This window comes from Mesocricetus auratus, unplaced genomic scaffold (genome assembly GCF_017639785.1).
Source record: "Mesocricetus auratus isolate SY011 unplaced genomic scaffold, BCM_Maur_2.0 Super-Scaffold_100010, whole genome shotgun sequence".
In the NCBI taxonomy this organism is placed as follows: domain Eukaryota; kingdom Metazoa; phylum Chordata; class Mammalia; order Rodentia; family Cricetidae; genus Mesocricetus; species Mesocricetus auratus.
In genome coordinates, this window is record NW_024429194.1 from 1629524 (window position 1) to 1645428 (window position 15905).

General features: G+C 38.3%; 1 protein-coding gene across 1 annotated transcript in view; it reads left to right on the plus strand.

The window, feature by feature from the left end:
- Window positions 1–15905, plus strand: part of Smchd1 (structural maintenance of chromosomes flexible hinge domain containing 1) — a 110701-nt gene that overhangs the window by 49504 nt on the left and 45292 nt on the right. Inside the window, exons 19-24 of the mRNA XM_005082567.4 lie at window positions 112–231; window positions 726–870; window positions 5006–5102; window positions 10537–10609; window positions 11881–12020; window positions 13361–13495. Of these exons, the coding sequence (XP_005082624.1) occupies window positions 112–231; window positions 726–870; window positions 5006–5102; window positions 10537–10609; window positions 11881–12020; window positions 13361–13495 (710 nt within the window). The remainder of the gene's footprint in view (window positions 1–111; window positions 232–725; window positions 871–5005; window positions 5103–10536; window positions 10610–11880; window positions 12021–13360; window positions 13496–15905) is intronic.

A 15905-nucleotide genomic window follows, 5' to 3' on the forward strand; every position in this document is an offset into this window, starting at 1 on the left:
GTTTGAGAACAGGCTGGGCAGTCTTGTGAGGTCCCCATGTCCCCGGGAAAGAAAATTGTATAAAATCAGTATATGTTGTCATGATGTTTAATCTCTTCTTAATTTATCCAGAAAATATCCAGAAACTGGGTAATTATACATTGAAATTACAAGTGGTATTGAATGAAAGTAATGCAGACACGTATGCAGGAAGATCACTGCCATCTAAAGCAATAAAGTTCTCTGTTAAAGGTAAGAGAACACTCGTTGTAATCCCATCTGCTGATGGTGCCGTTTTAAATCTGGGGGGTAAGCAAAACACTCGTGTAATTCCATCTGCTGATGGTGAGTGCCATTTTAAGTTGGTGGGATGGGGGCTTCTTTCACAGATGGTGTGAGATAAAGTTCTATACTTTTATGTTTGTTGGCAATAGTTAAATCTGTGTACAGATTTTTTAAAGTTTTTGTTTTATTTTTAATTATATATTAATGTGTGGCTATGTGTACATGTATACACGTGCCCACAAAATCCAGAAGAAGGCACGAGATATCCTGGAGCTGTAGTTACAGGCACGGGGAGTCACTTGACAGGAGTGCTCGGAACCAGACTTAACTGCTCAGTCAGTCCTTGCACAGATTTAAAATACCATGTTCATTATTGTTGTCATTTCCAGTGCATGTATGGGTGTATTTCTGATCTCCCAATACATTTTCTAAGTTTCTTTTCCCCTTTGTTTTTGTTAAAGAGGGCAAGCCAGAGAAGTTCTCATTTGGTCTTCTGGATTCCCCCTTTCGTGTTGGAGTTCCATTCAATATTCCTTTGGAGTTACAAGATGAATTTGGTCACACCACCCAACTAGTATCTGATATTCAGCCAGTTCTTGAAGCAAGGTAATTAGAGATTTTTTTTTTTGTATTTGTGTTTTTGTATTTGTTGACTATTTACTTTTATGTGTAAATTATATAAGGTTAGCATTGGTATTAATGTTTTAAGTGAATTTTATGATTCTTGGGATTTTATTTGGCTCCAAGCCATCTTCTGTAAATATCATGTATAAATTAAATCATTGAAGTCTTATTCCATTTCCTTTTTACATGTATAGTGTGTTGTCCTGTGGCAATTCTGTTAGTTGCTGTTGTTTGTTTAGGGATTAACTGCTGAGGCTTGGAGGATAGTTTAGCCAATAAGCTACTTGCTTTGCAAGCCCAAGGACCTGAGTTCCATCCCCAAAACCTAGGTAACTGAGTTTGTGTTTGAACATGGAAAACATTGTTTCTTTTGTTTTTGTTTTTTTATTTTTGAAACAGTCTTGTTATATGTTCCTGACTGGCCTGGCACTCACTATGTAAATCAAGCTGGCCTTGAACTTGGGGCAATCCTCCTACATTTGCCTCCAGAGTGTTAGTGTTACAGGTATACACTACCATGCCTAGTTGATTATTTCATTACTTTTATAATTATTCTCTCATTTTCCTTCCACCTTTATTTGTGAGCTTCCCTTATTCTCTCTTCAGGAAAGAGAATTATGCCCCAATCCTAGCAGAAAACAAAGATAAACGTAAAAGAAAAGTTACATTATTGAGTAAATGTTAAACTATCATGTGATCATAGGCAACCTGCTAAGGAAATTTGCAGAACCAGGAAAAAAAATCTTACTCTTTGGTTTTTGTTCTTTTTAATAGCTGGGTAAATACAATTCATTCAGTTGATGCCTTTCAAATGATTTTGTTAGAGATAGTAGATTAGAGGTAACCATTACTTTAGTGGTTCTCTGCATGTTTAAAACAAAAATACTAGGTGCTGGACTCCAGGAAAAGCTGGGTACTGTGGGAAGGCATTGAAGTACAGTAAACAGCTGACAGCAACAGTAATTCAGAAATGTGGAGCAAAGAAATAAACAGCTGTAGATGGCAGTGGGAAGGGCAGAATCCCTCAGTGAAATCGAATGCCTTGGCAAGCTTCATTGGCACACACAACCCAGCACTCTGTAAAATATACAGAAGCCAACACCAGAGAAAGGGCACTTGTAGTTACAGCTTGGTCGCCAAAGCTGTGGTGTAATCTTCTCTTAAGTGGTTTTTCCTCTGACATTGGGGGAGCAGTTGGAAGTCTCTGCATTTTATATCTTCTACCAGTGGCTTCCTGTCTACTGGGTAAGCACATGTCCACTCCAAGAATGTGGGCCCAAGGAATCTGATTGTGACTTGGATGCAAACTTGGGAGAATAGTTCTGTGTGATGGGCAGTGCAGCCCTTTTCTTCTTGGTCTGGATAGTTTTCTCAAAGAATAATTTTCCATCTTTTTCCTTACATGGGCTAGTGTTTGGTTCCTGACTAGTCACGGAGCAGGACTAGGATAGGAGTGGAGAATAAGGAGGTCTCAGTGTCTGTATGCTTTCATTCAGCGTTATCTTTCTTCTTTTTAGTGAGTTGTTCCACTCTATTAATTTAACTTCTGCCTCTAGTTCACTGTTCTTTTGTTTTAATCTGTTAAATTCTGGGACTTAAATATCCACCAATTTCTCCCCCCTCCATCCTGCCTGCCTTTGTTCTCTTCCCTTTTGCCCCATTTTTATGAGTCTGCTGGTATCATCTATCGGCATCATGGTAGTAGCTGTGACACATTTTTCACAGCCATTTTCAACTATGTTGCAACTATGAATTATTTCCCATTGGCCTGTTTAATTGTCTTTGTTCCTTTTGTTGTTGTTTTGTTTTTTCGAGCAGGCCTTCCCTGTGTAGCTTTGGAGCCGCACCACCATCCAGCTGTCTTTGTCCCTTCTTACATTCCACTTTTTATTTGTATTTGCTTTAGTAGTAAAAGTTTTTTATTTTCATGTTAGGGGTATTTCAAGAGCCAGCAAAAGCATATAATACATAGCGTCTTGCTAAGAGCTATTTTGTATGCCACTTTACATCTTTAATGTTGATTTTGTTAAATATGTTGCAGAATGCCATTGTTTTAGACTAGGCTTCTGCAGTGGGACCCAACAGACTAGGATAGAATAAAAAAAGAGTCACTTGTGATAAAATTCTAGTAACCAAGGTAAAACTAAGTTGTTGATCTGAGCGTCTAACAACTCAGAATTACATGATAGATATCCCAAATGGGAGGTCAGTTGGCATATTATTGGAGTGTTTTCTGTCTTAACTCTTAAACCACAGAGGTAACATGAAATAACTTGATGTTTACTAGTCAGTTATTGTCCTGTCTCCCTGTCTCTGCCTCCTGAGTGCTGGGATTAAAGGTATGCATGGGTACATGTGCGTGTGAGTGCAGGAGCTCAAGGGCATCACAGGCTTCAGATCCCCATTGAGCTGGCCCTTCGTGGGTGATGCAACTGAAATCTGGCCACCTGTAAGAGGAGTGCATGTGCTTAATTAATTACTGAGTCATCTCTCCAGCCCTAAGAGTAACTTGAAAGGATGAGTGTGGACCATCAAGGTGGCTCAGTGGATAAGGGTTCTGGCTACCACGACTGAAGGTGTATGTTAATCACTGGAATCCACAGGGTCAAACGAGATAGCTCTGACCTTCACACATACGCATCAAGGTTTGCATACACACTTGCATATACAAGTGCAGACACACCAGGCGTTGGTGGTGCACATCTTTAATCCCAGCACTCAGGAGGCAGAGGCAGGCGGATCTCAGAGTTCGAGGCCAGCCTGGTCTACAGAGTAAGTGCCAGGATAGGCTCCAAACCACCAAAAAACAAAAACAAAACAAGTGTAGACATACTGTGCACGCACATAATAAATACATTTTAAAATGTCAGCGGGTTTTTTCCCTCTTCATCTTTCTCTGTGTAAAACAAGCCTAGATGTTTTGTTAATTTCTACACTTTGTGAAATAGTGTTACTCCATTGTAAAATCAAAGACTGTTGAGATCTTTATATTGTCATTTAAAGTCATACTGTCTATTCAGAAAATACCTATAAACACTTGAATTCTGTGCTTGATAAAAAATGTTTTTTTTCTTACCTTAAGATGTACTTTTTACCATTTTCTCTTTACCTGAGGGTGCTAGCTAACCCAGGTGTTATTTGCACACAGCAATAGAAAAGATACTTAGCATAAACTAGAACAAGCTTACAGCAACATGAAAGCCACCTTCGCTGTTTAGACTTCTCTGATGCCACTCTGCTTACTGAGTAGCACTGATTGCCTAAAGCATCAGTGAGTGAAAGATGGAAGGGGTCCACAGAAAAGAGGGAGGGTACCGGAATACACCTTTGTGAACCTGGTGTACTTAGCGTCTCCTTTCTTAGGGATGGATTGTGGTCTACCTTTGTATTCTTGCTTTCTTACTGTATCAGCAGTGAGAGTCTGGGGTGATACATAGTGAAGGTTTGCATGTTGATACTATTAAGTTACACTTTTCTGAAAGGAAGCTAAGGTAGATTCCAGGGGTAGTTACTGGTAAGATTTCTAGTATAGGGTACACTTTTTTTGCTTGCAGCTGCCCTTTTACTTTTTTTAAAAATTGTTTTTAAATATTGTCATGCATGGTATTTACACATGCATAATGCAAAGGGCAAATTCTGCAAGACTAGTGCTAAGGAGAGTCTTGTACAATGAAGCAGAGAATAATCAACAGTTAGCCCTGTGGTGGCAGGTGTGTGACATGAGTCTTGACCAACTCAACATGTATAGTTTATTTTATGACATTCTGTCGTATTATTTTCAATGTTTACCCCATCAGTATCACTTATACTTGCTCGGTCATATTTCTTTCTATTATAGAATTTTTTGGAGCTAAATAGAGTAGCACATATCTTCAATCTCAGTACTGGGGAGGCTGAGGCAGGAGGATTATGAATTGGAGACAGGCTTGGCTATATAGGAAATCCCTGACTCAAGGGCGGGGGAGAGATTTTTTAGGAATTTTCTTGTTTAAATTAAATTAGAAATTTTATTAGAAAGATGAATTAAACATGCCAGTAGCACATTTGCAACCTTATTTGTAGATAATGCAGGGGAATTTAAAAATAATATGGTTGTTGTTTTTTTTTCCCCCCCCAGTGGTCTGTCTTTATGTTACAAAGAAATAACCAAAGGCCCAAATTGTGTAATTCAAGGTGTTGTAGCTAAGGGTCCAGTTAACTCTTGTCAAGGCAAGGTAAGCATTAAACATAAATGTTGTAATATTTATTATTTGTTTCCCATTATGGTAAATTGAAAATTTAATGTTAAATGTCCTGGGTTTATTTTTCTTTGTTTTCCATTTTGCAAACAAGATCACAGTAATTCTGAGTTGTTAGAAATTCATCAATGCTGTTACCTGATTTGCCAGTTAGAGAGGTGTGAAAGTCATTTCAATATCCTTAAGTTTTCAAGTTGTCTTCATCTTCATTCAGAACCATCTATTCAACATTTCTCTGGTAGTATTCCACTTTTTCCTCTTTCTATTCTCTTATTTTTCTTAGAACAGAAACCACAATTCAAATCAGTGAAACTTGAACTGACTATTTAAACATGTTTTGATACTTAGATAAAGGGAAGTATTTGGTAAGGGTTATATATGGTTATGAAAGATGCAGATATTTCCCTATCATATTATATTTAAAATTGAGCTTCCTGGGGCCTGGGTCTGTGTTAGAATGCTCGGAAGGTCCTGGGTTTGACCTTCCAGCACCAGTCCAAAGAAGACAGAGGGGACATGTAGTTTTCTTCAGATATTTCAGATAGAGTATCCCTGATCTGAAATATTTTTCTTTTTAATTATTTTTAAAAGATTTTATTTATTATGTATACAGTATTGTGCCTGCATGTCTGGCTGCAATCCAGAAGATGGTGCAAATCTCATTGCAGTTAATTGTGAGCCACCATATATGGGTGCTGGGAATTGAACTCAGGACCTTGGAGAGCAGCTGCTGCTTTTATCCTGAGCCATCTCTCCAGCCCAACTTGTTTTTTGTTTTTGTTTGTTTGTTTAGTTTTTTTGTTTTTTTTTGTTTTTGTTTTGTTTTGTTTTTTTTTTTATAGACAGGGTTTCTCTGTACCTTTGGAGGCTGTCCTGACTCCATAGACCCGGCTGGCCTTGAACTCACAGAGATCCACCTGCCTCTGCCTCCCAAGTACTGGGATCAAAGGCATGCTGCACCACCATCGCCCTTCCTAAACTGAAATCATTTGAATGCTGACATGATGCCACATTACCTCATTTGATAAACGTCAGTCAAAATGGGCACATCAGAATTACCGTATATATTGAAGGTGGTGTACTTAAGGCAGGAAATAGAAGATTTTCATGTTTAGACTTGGCTTCATTCCTCAGATAGCTTTGTTTATAGAGCTGCTCTAAAATTCCACATACTTCTAGCTTATTGTTTTGGGGGTATTTTGTCTGTGTACCATGTGCGTGCCTGGTGCCCAAGGAGGCCATCAGAAGGTTTGGTCCCCTGAAAACTGACTTAACAATTGTGAGCTGCCATCTGGGTGCTGGGAATCAAACCCAGGTCCTCTAAAAGAGCAGCCAGTGCTCTTAACCATCTCTCTAGACCTGTAATAGAAGACATCTTAATAGGTATTACCGCTTCATATTGTCAAATGACATTAAACATCAGGTTTTATATATATTTCTCAATTGAGACTTTTCTGAAATAATTGAGATTTGTGTCAAATCTTAAGTGTTAGATGAACTTTAAAATGATTTCTAGGCTTTTAAAAATTTACTTTAAAATAACTTTAAATTTATAGAAGGGTTCAGAGATAACAAGAGCTTACAAGGTTTCTATGTTAATGTCTCAAAACCATATTTTTTGCCTTTTTTTTTTTTGAGCTATACATTTTTCCCCATTCCCCTTTCCTTCTCTTCTCTCCTCTTCTATCCGTCTCCCTGACACTCCCCTTCCCCCATGCTCCCAATTTACTTGGGAGATCTTGTCTTTTTCTCCTTCATAGGCAGAACCATGTATGTCTCTCTTAGGATCCTCTTTGTTACCTAAGTTTTCTGGGATTGTGGCCTGTAGGCTGGTTGTCCTTTGCTTTATGTCTAATTCCCACTTATGAGGGAGTACATAATATTTGTCTTTCTGGGGCTGGGTTACCTCACTCAAGATGACTTTTTCTAGTTCTGTCCATTGCCTTAAATTTCAAGATGTCTTGGTTTTTTACTGCTGAGTAGTACTCCATTGTGTAAATTACCACATTTTCCTTATCCATTTTTTTGTGTTGAGCATCATCTGGGTTGATCCCAGGTTCTGGCTATTGTGAATAATGCTGCTATGAACATAGTTCAGCACCACATATTTTTGTACACACTAATAAAGCAGTGCATATGAGTAAGAAAACTAGGCTTTATTTAGATGTTTCCAGTTACTGTTACCCTTCTGTTAAAAATCCAGTCCAGAATATTCCATGCCATTCCAAAGTTTCTAGATTTAGTTTTGTTTGTTTGTTTGGTTTGGTTTTTTCGAGACAGGGCTTCTCTCTGTAGCTTTGGAGCCTATCCTGGCACTCACCAGATTGGCCTCGAACTCACAGAGATTTGCCTGCCTCTGCCTCCCAAGTACTGGGATTAAAAATGTGTGTGTGCCACCAACATTCAGCTAGACTTAGTTTTTTAATTTTTTTAAAATTGAAATGTAGTTGCAGCATTTTCCTCCTTCCCATCCTTCCCATATATTCACCCCTTTGCTCTCTCTCAAATTCTTGGCCTCTTTTGTGTGTGTGTGTGTGTGTGTGTGTGTGTGTGTGTGTGTGTGTGTGTGTGTGTGTTCTGCTCAGTCTCTATATTGTGACTAGTATGTGTATGTTTTCAGGGTTGACCACTTGATTGATGTTAGACAACCGAATTGGGGCATTTATTCCTGGGGAAGACTATTTCTCCTGCTCTCAGAATTCCTTGGTTGCATCTAGTTCTTTTTCTAGGTTTGCAGTCCTGTGAGATTTCCCCCTTCAGCTTGTCTATTATTTTCATCCTTATTCAAGTCTTATATAGGCAGCCATGTTGTTTGAGATTTAGTTGGTATTACTTTTCTCTGACATTTCTAGGGGATACAGTCTCACAGCAGACTTCCTGTTTCTCCCACTCCTAGAATCTTTGTCCCCTCTTCCTTGAGCTTTGGGTACAGGAATTGTCTAGACAATTTATCTGTTGGGGCTACTCACTACCAGGCTCGATTGTTCTGTGCACTTTGATTGGCTTTGATTTTCCGTAATGGTCTCTCTCTGATATAAAGATATTTCTTTGTGGGGGTGAGGGGCTACATTTAGGTTTAGGTATAAGGATACATATTTAAACTTTTATCAGGAATTATGCTAAGTAAAGTAGTGGTGTTGCTTCTCCAAGATCCATGACCTTACTAGCTTTGAGTAGTTGGCTAGTTTTCCAATACTAGACCTGATTTCTCTTTTGTTGCTGATGGTTACCACCAATATACACATGGTGCTATTGCACCTTTAAGGTCATGTGCCGTGATGGTCATTGTTGTGGCTCATAGGCATCATAGCTGTGGAACTATTGGTTGCTGCCCTCCCCCAGAAACTTGCATGGTACCTTCTGATGCCATGAGATCTAGTTTACGGGGGGGGGGGGGTGCTTTCAGATCAGATCCAGTTCTGTGTTGTAAGTGCATGGTGTCTTTGGCAATAAGGATTTTTACCCTTCAACTTCTGTGATGCAACCAAGGGCAACAACAATATCTATTACAACATTTTGGAAGTCTCTTGGACTCCCCTGACCAACAACTTGAAAGGAAGTTTCTCATGCCTGGTATTGATGCTTTTGTTAGTCTGTGCCTCTGGAGGGAGACCTTGTCAGCCCAGGTGTGAATGATTTATTTAAATTACGTATGTATAGTTATACACATAGGCTTATCTATCATATGTAATTTTAGATAAATAGATAATGAGTCCATAGGATTCTTCTAGACATTCTCACTGTTATTGCACCTTCCTCTCTCCTCTCCTTCCTTATTGACCCTCCTTAGTTACACCCCCCCCCAGTTTTTCCAGTTTCATCCTCCTAATCACCTCTACCCTGCTATTCCTTTCTACTGCATGCTTCCCATTATGCCTTCCTATTTTACTAGTTTCTTGTAGTTATTCTTAGCTATGACTCACATCTAAAGATTTGGAACTACGAGTCTCAGATTAGAGAAACTAAGACTTTGGGGACTGGGCCACCATATTCAGTTTAATCTTTTTGTTGTTGGTGGTTTTGTTTTGTTGTCTTGAGACAGGGAAACCTCTTTAGTTATTACCTTTCTGTGTAACAGTCCTGGCTGTCCTGGAACTCACTTTGTAGGCTAAGGTTGTTCTCAAACTCACTGAGATCCTGCTTCCTCTGCCTCCCAAACAACACCAAATATTTAACAATATCATCCTTTTTAATTCCATTCATTTACCTGCAAATTTCATGGTTTCATTTTTTCTTTACATCTGAATAGTTTTCTGAATCCATTCTTCAGTTGAATGGATTCTATTTCTGTTTCCTAACTCTTGTAAATAGAACAGCTATGAACATAGTGGAGTATATGTTGAGTCCTTTGAGCATATGCCCAGCAGTGGTATTCCTGGGTCACAGGGAAGATTTATTTTTAGTTCTCTGAGGATTCTTCATACTGATTTCCAGGGTTGATGGAACAACTTGCAATCCCAACAGTGAATGGAAGTTACCTTTTCTCCACATCTCTTCCAGCATTTGTTGTTATAGGTTGTTGTTACATTGCTCTTTGCCATTCTGACTGAGGAGATAAGATGAAATCTCAAAGTTGATTTGATTTGCATTTCCCTAATTGCTAGGAATGGTGAACATTTTCTAGTAATTCTTAGCTAATTTTATTTCTTCTTTTGATAGCTCTGTTCAGATCCTTGTTATTTATATAGGTCTTTTACTTAAACCTCTTTAGTTATTACCTTTCTGGTCAGACTTCAGTCCATTTTCTCCCTACACCTTGAGTGTTCCATTTAGAAATATTTTTGGTTATTTGTGTTCTATATATGACTGTTTTGCCTAAATGTTTGTGTGTATGTGTGTGTATGTTCGTGTATGTATGCATATGTGTGTGTGTGTGGTGTGTGTGTGCATGTTCATGTATGTATGTGTGTGTGTATCTGTGTATGTTTGGTATATGTATATATGTTTGTGTATGTGTATGGTGTATACTTATGCATGCCTCTGTGTGTGTGTGTGCGTCTGTGTGTGTACGTGTACGCGCACGCGCATTCCATGGGCTCCTGGAGCCTAGAAGAGCTAAGTGGATGCCTGGAGCTGGAGTGACAGGTGATTGCAGCCACCCTGTGGGTGATGACAACGGAACTTGGTTCCCTTTGCAAGAACTCTTCACCACTGAGATGTCTTTCCACCTCTGTTTTACATTCTAACATAGCATTCTTATTCTGATAATTACCTGAGGTAATTATCTTCAAACGGTTTGAGTTTGATGAAAGCTTTTTTTTCTTAAATATTTGCAATGATTTTGCTAACTAAAATTATGAGAAAATCTATATTATGATAAGAAACTTAATAAGCATAAATCAGAATTGAAATGGTATTTAAAACTTGGCATTAATTTTTTTTATCTTTTTTTGTTTGTTTGTTTCAACAGAATTTTAATCTGAAGGTTATTCTTCCCGGTCTAAAAGAAGATTCACAGACTTTGAAAATTAGATTGCTACCTGGTAATACTATTTTTAACAGTATTTGGAATAGTAGTGGTGAATGGCTAGAATATAGATAGGCCATTGAAGTAGTAATAAGTACAGTTGAATTAATGGTACCTATGGGGTGGGTGGCATGTACACAAGGATGTTGAACTTGCAGCAGTGAAATGTGACAGGTCCCCCAGGAAAGCCTAAGTATAGATACTCTTGGCCACTAAACTGTCTCTCCAGCCCCGAGGATTGTCATTTTAATAATGAGATTCTGCCATGTAACTGCTACAACCCTACAAGAGCAAGTAACATCCTAGTGATTATTTGAAAAAAGCAGCAAAAGTTTACCTATACTGAAACCCAAATAGCCTGATTCCAAAATATACTTTTTAGATCCTTACAACAGACTATTCCTTAAATTAAACAGCCTATTCCATCCTATGTAACTTGAATACAATTTCATTTTCCCAAGATGAATCTCTATCAAGCTAATATAAACCTATAATTCTTAAAATATGGAAGTTATACCAATAAGATTGATATAACAGTTTCAACCTAAGTCTAATAAACTTACCTCTAGATAATATTTCCTAAAACTGAGTGCGGAAAAAAATAACCTTTCCCCAAGATTGAGTTACATTTAGCAACTCTAATTGTGTCTCTAAGATTTGCAATGGGGATGTAGCTCATCTAATAAGAATACTTGTCTAGAATGCAGTATTCCACATAAACCAGGCAGGGTGTTTCATGTGTGTAAACCATCACTTGGGAGGTTGAGGCAGGAGGATTGTGACCTCAAGGTCATTTTTTGGCTACCTGAATAGGCTCTGCAGCAGCCTGGTCTACACTGCCTCAATCTCCCCACCCCCTTCCTTATTTTTATAGAAACTTGGAAGTTTTAACAATCTTCCTCCAACACCAAACTACTTTTATCGGACTACCATTTCTTGTAGAAACCTTCTTACTTCAGTATATTTTTTCCTCCCTCCCTCCCTCCCTCCCTCCCTCCCTCCCTCCCTCCCTCCCTCCCTGGCTGTCCTGTAACTGGCTCTGTAGACCAGGCTGGCCTCACAGTGAGCTCTCTGCCTCCTGGAAATAAAGGCCTGCACCACCACTGCCCCACAACATCAAATATTTAACTCAATTGAGACAGCTCTATCTTCTACATAAACTATGTTTTGAATATTATCAGTCCTGTGTTCTTTTTTCTTGCATCATTCTTAAATATTAAATATAAAAAGATATTTCAATCTTTTTAGTCTATTGAATATGTACTTTGTTACATAATTTACTGATAGGTCCCCCTCATCGACTAAAAGTGAAACCTGATTCAGAAATTCTAGTTATAGAGAATGGAACAGCTTTCCCGTTTCAAGTGGAAGTTGTGGATGAGTCAGACAACATAACAGCACAACCAAAACTGATTGTCCACTGTAAGGTAAGCTTAGTATGATGCACAGTTATGAGCATGTAGATTTTGTTCTGTTTGTGAATGGCAGTGACTTTCTGCCGTTTCAAAGTTAAGCCTTAAATAGTACGCTTTTGCATTGTTTTGCTTTTAAATTCTGTAGGTTACAACATTTAATGAAATCAGAAGAAATGAAGCAGACTCTTTTTGTCTCTTTCTCTCTATCTCTCTGTCTCTCATTTTTTGTTGTTTGGTTTTTTTGAGATTGGATTTCTCTAGCCTTGGCTATTCTGGAACTCACAGATCTGTTTGCTTCTGCCTCGAGAGTGCTGGGATTAAAGACGTGTGCCACTGTTAAATCAAGTCTTAATAATTATTCCATTGAGAATTTCTTAGAGCCATTCCTTGTCAAAAGTTTTGTTTTTTCTTTGTTTTGTTTTTTGTTTGATTTTGTTTTCCAACAAACACATGTGGAGTTTATTGAAGGGAAAGGGAAGACGAGAAGGCGGGTGTTGGCCAACCAGGATCAGTGAGAAAGAGAGAAGCAGAGAAGAGGGGCAGAGAAGGGAGACAGAGAGGAGAGGAACTTGTTAAAAGTTTTTTCTAGCTCTTCCTACTTTTGTTTTGCTTTTTCCTTCCCTTCATTTCTTTTTTCTTTTTGTCTGTCTGCACGGGGAATTGAATTTAAGGCCTTGTTCATACTAATCAAATGTCTACCATTAAGCTATTGCCTCAGCCCTCTTGATTTTTTTCTTTTTCTTTTTGGAGAGGATTTCATAGAATTGTTCAAGCTGACCTTGAACTCACCCTGTAGCCCAAGAATGCTTGACTTTATGATTCTTTCTACTGCCTTAGGCCTACCTTCACTTCCAGGCCTAGACAAACAGTTTCATCAGTTTTCTCCCTTCTCTTTCCTTTACCCCCTCTTGTGTGTGTGTCTCTGTGTGTGTGTGTGTGTGTGTGTGTGTGTCTATGTGTGTGTCTGTGTGTATCTAAGTCTATTTTCTGTGTCCAAATGCATATAGCACAGTAGCTGCCCAGTTAACTTCGGAAGAGTCTTTTGACTTCTACCTTGCTTTAGGAGCAGTGGGATTGGTGAGGTGCACTACAGTGGCTAGTTTTATATGGTGTCTGGGGATTCAAACTCAAGCCCTTCTGCTTACATGGAAGTGGTTCGTAAATTACTGAGCCCCATCTCCCCTAAATTTAGACAGACACACTCATACATATGCTCTTTTTTTTTTTAAATAAAAGAAGAATTTTCCAGTTGAGAGCCAGAAATACTAGCTATGGTAAATTATTCAAGAATTTAAACAGTTACTGAGTAGTAATGGATTGGTTAGTTAATGATCTTTCCATCTTCTCTTCAGTTTTTAGGTGCTCCAAGCCTGCCGCTCTACACTGTGGATTGCAGTAGCTCTGGGACCAGCATCCTAACAGGGTCAGCAATTCAAGTTCAGAACATTAAGAAAGATCAGACACTGACTGCCAGGATTGAGATACCTGTAAGCTACTTCTCTCCTTGATATTATGCACAGTCTTTAAGGTCGTTAACTGCTGTAGAGTATTTATGCAAAGTTGTTTGATGCTAAAATATGTAATACTTCAGTTCTCTTAAGAAAATCAATGTGAGCCGGGCATTGGTGGTGCACGCCTTTAATCCCAGCACTCAGGAGATAGAGTTCGTGACCAGCCTGGTCTACAGAGCAAGTTCCAGGACAGCCTTCAAAACAATACAGAGAAACCCTGTCTCAAAAAACCAAAAAAAGAAAAGAAAAACAATGTGAAGTATAGCAGTATTTTAACATCACATATTAATAATTTTCTTGATCAGATCTCTTACAATGTGGTTATATTTTCCTTTTTTAAAGATATATTTTTAAATGTGTGTGTGTCTATATGGGGGTAAGTGCATATCAGAGAAGGTATCCTTGGAGAACCAGAGTCATTGGATTCTTTGAAGCTAGAGTTACAGATAGTTGTGAGCCACCTGGTTTGGGTAATGGGAACTGAGCTCAGGTGATCCAGAAAAGTAGTATGTGCTCTTAACCACTAAACCATCTCTCTAATCCAGTGTATAGTTCCTTAAAACTTAAATATTAAGACATACCAATGTGGTTTTTTTGTTTGCTTGTTTTGGGGTTTTTTGTTTGTTTGTTTGTTTTTCGAGACAGGATTTCCCTGTGTAGCTTTGGAGCCTGCCCTGGAACTAGCTCTTGTAGACCATGCTATCTCAAATTCACAGAGATCCGCCTGCCTCTGCCTCTCGAGTGCTGGGATTAAAGACGTAAGCCACTAAAGCCAGGCCCATTTTGTTTTATTCCTATTTTTTTCTTTGAAAGTTTTCTCAATATTCCCACTTAAACTACCACTGAAAGATATGAAAACCTTAATCTTATTGCATGTATATGTAATTGGTTTTGTTTTTTTCCCTTTTTTTTTTTTTTTTTGATATAGGATTTCTTTATGTAACAGTCCTAGCTGTCATGGAACTCACTCTGTAGATCTGTAGACCAGGCTGGCCTCAAACTCACAGAGATCCACCTGCCTCTGCCTCCTGAGCACTGAGATTAAAGGCATGTGCAATCAGCATCAGGCATGGCTGTATAATATTTTGTAATCATAGATGGCTAATAGAGGGTACTAGAAACAGTCCATAAAATTGCCAAATGAGGTAACAAATACTGAAAGAAGATATTCCTTAGCAGTTGATGTGTGAGTTAACTTAATCAGCTGCTTAACTCATACTTAGCTACTAATTTGTATACCTAATATTCATAGTGTGATTCTTTTATATCTAATATTATGTCTTGAGCCTTAAAGGGGCAAAAACTCTTACCTTCATAATAATTTTCTTTTTTTCCCCCCCCCGGAACTCTCTCTGTGGACCTGGCTGGCCTCGAACTCACAGAGATCTGCCTGCCTCTGCCTCCCGAGTGCTGGGATTAAAGGCGAGCGCCACCGCTGCCTGGCTCATTCTACTTCTTTTACCACTAGTTATGTTTTACAATCTTTTTCCCTGTCCTCAGTCAAACCTACGGTGTGTGCCATGTACTTTTCCAGTGAGCTATATCTCAGCCCTTGATAATCTTAAAATGTTTAGGATACACTTGCTTTATGCAATAATGTAGGCAACGTGTGTGTGTGCCTGTGTCCGTGCACATAGTATCTTGCAAACAAACTGTAGGACTCACAGTTATGTGGGAGGGGGGGGGGGGGATCTGGTCTTTGAGGCACAGGGACTTATGTAATTATACAACAATATCAAAAGACTAGGAACTCCATTTAGTTTAAACAAATGGCAAGCTATATCTGCTTTTATGTGTCTTGTCTAAAGGCAGCAACCTTGAGAGTAAAGAGTCAAGTAAATGTGTATGCCTTTAAGATAAATTGCTTGAAATTTTGTAATATAGGAGTTTTAAATAAATTTTTAATCACTCACCTAAATGTTTTCTATAGGAATAGTTGTAAATAGACAGGGAAGGAATACTTAAGTAATATTTAAAGTTATTTTAGGATTAAGAAATAACTGCACTGTTGAAGGTAGTATAGCTTATTAAAGAAGTGATGGTGTAATTGTTTAATTTTAAACATCTAAATACAACTTCTTTATGACGGATCTTTATAATCATAGTGTACTAGTAATCAATGTAAATTTCTCAGTTGATAAGCTCAACTTTCAGGGCATCTAAACCCCTCGGTCTCTACACAAGTTTATTTATCCCCGTGTGCTATTAATTGAAGCAACAAAAATTTTTTCAATACAGCTTAATATTCAAAAGTACTATCTTCTGTGGTAGCAATTTGTCTTAAATTTTATGGAAAGTTCTTGATTTCTTTATTGAATTTGTGACTTAGTTTAAACTTAGGAATTTATAATAATTTTAAATGAATTCAAAAAATAAGAAAGAAGGC